Below are 9,366 nucleotides of genomic sequence, written 5' to 3'. Positions count from 1 at the left end.
CGAGTGAAGCAAGGTTTTGGGGGTGCCGGGCTCCCTACCCGAAAAGAGTGCGAGAGCCTGTGCTCTAGTTGGCTCCATTGGTCAGGTGCGAGTGTATTGAAGGTAATGGTAGTTCTCACATACATACACCCTTCCCCCAAAATAATCTCTATCCTTCATAATGACAGTATATAACCTTCAATCTCAATTTCAGAATCATTCACAGACTCATCTAGTTTAGAGAAGGAGAGAATTCCCACCTTACCGTTACCAAAAATATAGACCTTAATTCATATTTATGCCCATATATGGTGATGTCTGTATCTGTCTGTTCTTATCCCTTGTGTGCCCACATACAGTATGGAGATACCTGATGGCATCAGTATATGCCCAAATATCGGTCATTGATGTGTTGTTATTATGTATTGCTACTATTACTGATTTAGAATGAATGAATGAATGATTTATTTTCTCCAGTGCAGTGTGAGCCATGGATCCTATAGAGCTGGCAGCTCTTGGTCGACCCTTCAGCCTTGGCATGCTCTATGACTGTCGCCGAGACTTACTTATCCCAGGTACAGTATACAGCTTTGAATGTAGGATGTGACTGTAGGCTACTGCCATTGATGTTTTTAGACAGATCTATTAATACTACTTCTACTACTCCAGTATTAGATGTTTTCTGTGCGGGTACTCCCAGTAGTAGGGGCTGTTAGTGACACGATAGTTCACTTCGTGATACAAGCGCCAAATCTTCGACAAAGTTTCTTCTGGACCTACTTTTTCCCAAAAGCCTGTTAGCCACCCAAAAAAAAACAATATGGCTTGCCGGCGATGCTATGTGGTTTTTGACCTGGATTGTGATTGGATAATCCAATTTTGATTATTTTGGCATCAGAATATAGTTTTGACTCCCCCCCACCCCCTCCCCGCGTTAGCCACCCCAAAAAAAACAATATGGCTGCCATTTTACAAAATGGCTGCCAGCTAAAGACATTTTATGTGTTTTTTTTACCTGGATTGAAATTATTTTGGCATCAGAATATAGTTTTGACTCCCCCCCGCCCCCTCCCCCCGTTAGCCTTGCAAAAAATATATGACTGCCATTTTCCAAAATGGCTGCCGGCGAAATACATTTTATGTGTTTTTTGACCTGGATTGTGATTGGATAATACAAATGTTTTCTGAGGGTGTACTGTAAAAAGGTTGCGCAGAATGCGCACCACTGAGCTAAGGGACCAACGGGACACAGGTGGAGAAATAAAACTAATCACAAGGTGACGAGACAAGACAGGAAACGTTACGACAAAATAAAACAAACACAACAGTTAAGTAAAAACTAAGTAACCACTTAAAACAGGACAAACTAACACATTACAAAACAGTACTGTACTGTTATTGTACAGCACTGTACTTTACTCTACTGTACTGTTCTGTTATTGTACAGCATAGTGCTGTACTGTACAGTACTGTTCTGTATTGCTATTGTACAGCAAAGTACTGTACTGTGCTGTACTGTATTGTTATTGAACAGCACTGTACTGTACTGTATTGTTGTTGGTTACCAGTTCACGATTTAGTGAAGAATCTAGGCCCTGAAAAATCCATTGGCATCCTTTTCTTTCACGCTTTCACTGGATGTGAGGTCCTGTCAGCCTTTCGTGGGAAAAGGCAAAAAGACAGAAACCTGGTAAGTGTGGCCTGAAGTGTCTCATGTCTTCCAGAAGCTCAGTCAATAGCCACCAGTAACAGTGCATGACAAGAACAGCACTGGTGATGGGGTTGATGATGCGAGATTTTACCTGTTTGCATGGAAGCAGAGGTCCTATGATGCCATTCCACCTACAAGGGCATCTCTTGCACATCATGTGAAGCATGTCACTTATCAAGTTGCCTGTGTCTGAAGCCAGGCAACTGTATGTCAAATGCATACCTGCAGCTAGGGATGGCGAGCAGAGGATGACATTTGGCAAGTAGCGTGGATGACACTCTACCAATTGTCCAGATGTGTGAACAACTGACAAAATGCCGGTGCAAGACTGAATGTCGTGCTAGATGCAAGTGCTACCGCTTTGGCCTTCAGTGCACACAGCTGAGTGCCTGCACAATTGCTGAAACAATTTGTGATACAGACATGTGTCATATGTTGATACCAAAATAATCAAAATCCAGGTCAAAATACACAGGGTCTTTCCCCAGCAGCCATTTTGGAAAGTGGCAGCCATATTGTTTTTTTTTTTTTGCGTGGCTAACGGGGGGAGGGGGCGGGGAGGAGTCAAAACTATATTCTGATGCCAAAATAATCAAAATTGGATAATCCAATCACAATCCAGGTCAAAATACACATAAAATGCCTTTTGTCTGAAGCCGTTTTGGAAAATGGCAGCCATATAGTTTTTTTTCTCGCGTAGCTAACGGGGGGAGGGGGCGGGGGGAGTCAAAACTATACGTTGATACCAAAATAATCAAAATCCAATCACAATCCAGGTCAAAATACACATAAAATGTCTTTCGCCAGCAGCCATTTTGGAAAATGGCAGCCATATTGGTTTTTTTTGCCAGGCTAACGGGCTTTTCCACAAAAGCAGGTCCTAGGCATTGTTCATCCCAAATTTGGCACTTGTATCACAAAGTTAACTATTGTAACATAAAAATGGACTTAAAGGTTCGATGACATTCATTTTCACTTTTTTAATTTGTTATGTTTTTTTGGGGGTTTTATGACCTCAATTACACCCAAAAAATCTGAACTTTGAACATTCAGTGGATTTTCTGTGGTCTGGGGTTTTCTGAATAATTAGGCTGAAAAGTAATCTGAGCTTGGCCCTTCGACAGTGAGGTCACAGTCGATTAATCCCGCCCACTCTCCTCCTCGCCCCTCCCCTCCCCTATCCTTTCCTTTGGGGGGGGCGGAGCAGAGGCGATGATTGACAGGCAAAATCCCTCACCAGCGACACCCGCAGGCAAAGATTTCTTTTTTCATTGCAGTTGAAAAGGCTTTAGAAATGTGAGACAAAAACACCTACAGTGAATCACTGGAGTGGAATTTTCAGTTAAAACTTTTTGTACACGTTTGAAGGACCAGGACAAAGACTCTGAATGTGGTGTAAACATGAATGTCATGATACCTTTAAGGGCCCGCACTACAGTGAGAATTCAACTTACAAGCCTAATGCTGTATTCAGATTATAAAGCGTAACGCAAAATGAAGCTAATCCCAGCAAGCACAGTCAGGACCTGGACTAATCAGTGACGTCTCAATTGGGGCTAGATCCAAACCAATAGTCAGATCTGGCCCAGAACATCACCTGATTTCAACCAAAATAATTCCTGACCACGAAAAAGGACGTCCTGGATGAATCAGAGAGAGTCCGATCGAGGCCAGATCAAGTCAAATCATAACTAGTCAGATCTGGCCCAGAATATAACCTTATTTCAACATAAATCCCACAGACAGAATACTTTGCCACTGAAAACTACTCGAGGATAATGAAATGTTGTAATATTGGTCAATTCACTTATTTTTAATCCTGGTCTGTTATTATCGAAAATCATAATGATAATTTGGCAGTTGTACTAGCCTTACTATCAACTATTTGCGTTGATTTACAAGCTGTTGTCATAGGCATAAAACAACATTCCGAAATCGCGAGGACAACACTGCATCTGGTGTCTGCATAGGTGCAGTGGCATAGCCTACCTTCACTTTTCCCGTGGGTTATTTTCGAATCAAAAGGGGCCCGTTTATTATTAAAATATTTAATGTATCTGAATGTGTAACTACCCTAACATATTGCTGGCTTACTAACAACATACATGCATGCACACTGTTCAACGTGTTTGTGCACTGAACACGTGTGTGCTGCTATAATAATAATACAATAGCAAAACCAAATAATATTTGTTTTAATTAAGAACGTGTACCATTAAAGCCAGGATTATGGCTTTAATTGTACATGTTCTTAATCGAGGTTGATAGCAGGAGTAAAATTACAACTCACGGAACGTCAGTCCGGGAGGACAATGCAATCCTCTCTTCTATTCCCACCAGTGGCCACCAAGGCTACGTTAAATCACTTCAGTTCAGTCACTTTTACTTTGAAGGGGAAAAGCGACAGAGTAATCTAAAAAAAGTGTGCTCCTCGGAGCGCAGATCCCCGCCAGGCCGGGTTGCCTAGCCTAGGGTCCTCAAAATTTGGATGACAGTTATAGCCAATTGGAATGAAATCTGCTAACTGAGTGATACATTTTCATCACGTGACTCGGATCCAGAGATACTATGTACCAATTTGTGTGACTTTTGAACAATATTTGAAAGGAGGACTAGCAAAAAGTGTATTTGTAAGAAATCGTGAAATGGGGAAAATCTAGCCTTGGACCTACGGTTCAAGAGTTATTGATGCCTTTGTGTGTTTTTAAACTTAAAACTTATTAGTTGTGTCCTGGGGGGACAAATACAATTTATTATTATTATATATTATTAATTATTTATCACCAGGACATCTTATTATTTATTTAATTATAAAAAATGTATTAAGAGTTATAGGCCAAAACCTGAAGCAGGCTGTTATAACGCCACCATGAGGCTGATTTGAAAGAACTGGTGCAGAGTTTCATCCTTGGACTACTGAGAGTGTGCATACAGTTTCTTGCCGATCAGTCCAACGGTGCCGGAGATTAGTTGTTCACACACAGACAGACATAACAATGTGTCCTTGCATAGATTGACTTTTCAAAGTTAAGGGGGCAAAATGGAATGAGTCTTTCCCAACAAAACATGGACGAACCTGGACCAGTGAGCCAATGAATGGGGTTTGATCAAGTCCTATCATGTCTAGTTAGATCTGGTCCAGAATGTCACCTTATTTCAACTAACATACGTAAATCCTATAGAGAAAATATATGTTTCCACTGAAATCTCCTAGACAGAGAACTAAATTGTTGTAATGGTCAAATCACGAATTTTAAAATCCTGGCCTGTTCTTATTCAAAGTCGGATTATTTGCCAGCTTTTGTGTGACACAATAAAACATTTTGCACAGATGTAGGCAACAAGCTGATTTAATTGGAAGATTTTGTGGACATTCAGGACTAAGATATCACAGCAGATATGGATATGGATATGGAGATGATCTTTGATCTAGATTTACATCATTTACAGGACGTCGTCACCATGACAATCAATGTATGACGCCTTTTTACGGCAGTTTGGGTGATCAAAATGTTGTTTACAATGTCTTTCAGTGATGTTCAGAACTAGGCCAAATCATGGCCGATATGGGGATGATCTTGACGTCATCACTAGGACATCGTATGGACAGCTTTTTGCCAGCCCCAGGGGGTCAGGCCATAGAGTTAAAAATAATAGAGAGGGCACCAGAAATCTCCTCCCATCCACTTGCATTGAGTTGCTCACCCAGCGCATGGGCCTAATTCACCCCTTCTTCCGGGTTGGAAATTTGGTGTGCGCGGCCTATTATGGCCCCAATCGCGTCACATATGTGATGCGTTTTGCGTCACAGAAGCGCGCAGCCCCATGCGCAAGCACGTGCGCACGCTCGTGAGTCGAGCCCATTGGTCGAAACCGTTTTCGCTCGTTCATGTTGAGGCCCCAGGCCTGCACTACCATGAATGGCCACCATGTCCATTTGGCTTCAATGAAACCACTGGGTTCTGGGGGCTTGGGTCAGGCCTACATGAGGCTTTGTCGGTCCCCTTCGTTTTCTTACATGTCCCTCTTTTTGATTGGCCAAGCTTAGCGTGACGTAGTTTAGAAACCATTCAGATTTCCGGCCATTCAGATTTCAACCACTAGGGGTCTGGCAGTACCAGGTCCCCTGGTTCCCTTGTTAGTGACCTAAAACAGCCTGATATACGTACGGCCAGTTTGGGTGATTATAAAGTTGTTTAGATGACATCTTGGAAATGACGTCAAAATCAAGACGTCATGATGACGCCATGATGACTCAATGATGACGTTATGATGACGTCCTCCGGTGACGTTCAGTACTAGGCCAGATCACAGCCGATATGGGGATGATCTTGAAGTCATCACCAGGACATCATATGGACGGCTTTTCAGTGACCTATAATGGTGGCTAGAGGAAGTCAATTTCCCAGCATGCACTGGGGCACCAAGGACTGTATTGTTCTTATTTATATAATTATTTTAATATGGGAATGAGTATTTGGGTTATGTTATGGGTCATTGTGTTTAGTGTTTTGTTGTGGTGTTATTTGGTGATTTATGTTTTTATAAGTACATTTGTTAGTAAAACCATGAGTTTAAATGTCTGTTCGTTTAGTCAGTCCCTCTCCCCTTTTCGCATTCTTATGTATAGTATGTGTTGGTATGGGAATGTTGAAGTTTGTTGATCCAATAGAGAGTTGTCATGGCTCTTATAGGCAACCCTACTTCAGGCCTCTAAAATACATTGCTCTTCGACACTATGCTGCATGCAATCAAATCAATATCAGCCAGTGTCTTGTATAAATGAACATGACGATTTGACACAAAGCCAGGTAACGTTGTGGTGACGTCTTACAGTGACGTTCAGAACTAGGCCAGTCACAGCCGATATGGGGTTGCTTAAATGACGTAATTTACAGGAAGTAATTTAAGCGACTTTTTAATCACCCAAACTGGATGTCTGTTTAGGTCACTAAAAAGCTGTCCATACGATGTCCTGATGATGACGTTAAAATCATTTCCATATCGGTCATGATCTGGCCTTGTCCTGGACTTCACCGAACAACGTCATCATGACGTCTTTCAGTGACGTTCAGGACTAGGCCGGATCACAGCCGATATCGGATGATTTTGACGTAATTTCTAGGACGTCATCTAAGTGGCTTTTTCATCACCTACACGGGCCGTAATAGCGGCTGTTTGAGGTCACAACAAAGCTGTCCATAAGATGTCCTGGTGATGACGTCCAAATCAGGCCGTGATCTGGCCTAGTTGTGAACGTCACTGAAAGACGTCATGATTACGTGTTGAGCGGGACGTCATCTAAACGGCTTTTTCATCACCCACACTGGCCGTAGGCTAATAAGCGGCTGTTTGAGGTCACAACAAAGCCGTCCATAATATGTCCTGGTGATGACGTCCAAATCATCCCCACATGGGCCGTGATCTGGCCTAGTCGTGAACTTCACTGAAAGACGTCATGATGATGTCCTTTGGTGACGTTCTGGACTAGGCCAGATCACAGCCCATATGGGGATGATTTTGACGTGTTGAGCGGTACGACATCTAAATGGCTTTTTCATCACCCACACTGGTCGCAAAAGCTGAAAGTCGTCAGTGAAAGACGTCATGATGGCGTGTTGAGCGGAACGTCATCTAAACGGCTTTCTCATCACCCAAAATGACTGTCAAACAAAAAAAGGCCATATGATGTCCTGGTGATGACGTCCTGGAAATGACGTAAAGATCATCCCCATATGGGCTGTGATCTGGCCTAGTCCTGAACGTCACCGGGGGACGTCATCATAACGTCATCATGACGGCAGCATACAACATAAAACAGTACAGAGATTTAGGAGATAAGCGGGCAAACCCCCGGTTGCTTTCAATCACTAGTTTAAAGTCTTTTTAAAATCATCTTGATACGCATTTAGTAAATGATGGTCCCATTACATCTATGCAAGAACATCACACAAACATTTATGACATCTTATGATCTTAAATGACTAATTAAATTAAATTAATTAACAACTTGACTCACTTATTTGACCGGAGTCCCCAGGGCTCTATACTAGGTCTGCTGCTTTTCCCCCTCTACACTACATTGCGTTGCAACATGACACATATGCTTGTACATCTGCTATTCTAGGTGAACGTTCTCCCCAGAATAGGGATGTTAGTGGTTAAAGCACCCAATTACCACATAGTGTGACTCATTATTACAAAGCAATATGAGTTATGAGTGCTTATAACTGTAATTATACTAGTATTATTAGTAAGTAGATTATAATGCATTTATACCATAATGTCATTATAAAATGTTTCTGTCAGGAGCACAAAGTGAGGCTGTGTGTGTGTGTGTGTGTGTGTGTGTGTGTGTGTGTGTGTGTGTGTGTGTGTGTGTGTGTGTGTGTGTGTGTGTGTGTGTGTGTGTGTGTGTGTGTGTGTGTGTGTGTGTGTGTGTGTGTGTGTGTTCAATATAGTGTTATCATTACAATTAGTGAAGCTATTTAAAATGTTTTTCCACAACATAAGCAATCAATAAACACAAAATAACAATATTGAACAGATAGCGAGGATAAGATAAAATTTAAAATAATAAAGAAATACACATGTATTCTGGATGAATTCCAACAATGTTTACAAAATATATATTTTGTTTATCAACCACAGTGATGAAGGTAACTTGCTGTTTATTTCATCTATTACAGCCTTTACATTGTGGGATTATGAAGATCTACAAAAGGACACAAGAACAAGACCCCAGCCCAACACTGAATTTGAAATAGTTGCATCTGAAACAATTGACGACAAAACTTCATCACTGAATGTTAAAGCTTCCTTGAAAGCAAGTTTCTTGGGTGGACTGATAAATGTTAGTGGCTCTGCCAAATATCTCAAAGATAGCAAGACTTCAAAAAATCAGGCCAGAGTAACATTAAAATACAAAGCTACCACAGAGTTCCAAGAACTGTCAATGAATACACTTGGAAGAGGCAATGTGAAACATCCACACGTCTTTGATTCTGACATAGCAACACATGTTGTAACTGGTATCCTTAAAGGGGCACAAGCCTTCTTTGTATTTGACCGTGATGTGTCTCATGAAGAGAATCGTCAACACATTGAAGGCAACATGAGGGTAATAATCAAAAAGATTCCTTGCCTGGCAATAGATGGTCATGGTTCTCTACAAATAGAAGACACAGACATTGCAAAAAGTGAGAAATTCAACTATACATTCCATGGTGACTTTTCACTGAAGAAAAATCCAGTGTCTTTTAAGGATGCAATAGAAGCCTACCAAAGCCTGCCAGAGTTACTGGGATCAAATGGAGAGAATGCTGTACCAGTGAAGGTCTGGCTGACGCCTTTGCGGGTTTTAGACTCCACAGCTGCCCAGCTTGTTCGTCAGATTAGCATTGGATTAGTGAATGAAGCTCAAAGTGTCCTGGAGGACTTCAGTGAACTGGAACTGAGGTGCAATGATGCACTAAACAGCACTGTCGCACAACAGTTCCCACAGATTAGCAAGAAGCTGAAAGATTTAAAAAATCTGTGTGAAGAGTACAAGCTGGACTTTCAGAAAACCTTGTCAGAGAAACTTGTTTCAATCAGAGGAGGTGGGGAAGAGGAGAATGCGCTTGCAGAGGTCATGAAGAGAAGACACTCATCTCCTTTCAACTACAAAGACCTGA

General features: G+C 41.7%; 1 protein-coding gene across 1 annotated transcript; it reads left to right on the top strand.

The window, feature by feature from the left end:
- Window positions 1–482: 482 nt before the first annotated feature.
- Window positions 483–9,366, top strand: LOC308093621 (neoverrucotoxin subunit beta-like; the record flags this gene model as incomplete). The annotated part of the gene is made up of 3 exons (XM_080439953.1): window positions 483–554; window positions 8,380–9,320; window positions 9,361–9,366. Exons 1-3 carry the CDS (start codon window positions 518–520, stop codon window positions 9,364–9,366), a joined length of 984 nt encoding a protein of 327 aa, XP_080296079.1. The 5' UTR covers window positions 483–517.

This window comes from Gymnoscopelus braueri (assembly GCF_963280865.1).
Source record: "Gymnoscopelus braueri genome assembly, chromosome: 10".
In the NCBI taxonomy this organism is placed as follows: Eukaryota; Metazoa; Chordata; class Actinopteri; order Myctophiformes; family Myctophidae; genus Gymnoscopelus; species Gymnoscopelus braueri.
Note: the sequence above shows the minus strand (reverse complement) of the source record. Positions and strands in the feature narration are given on the sequence as shown.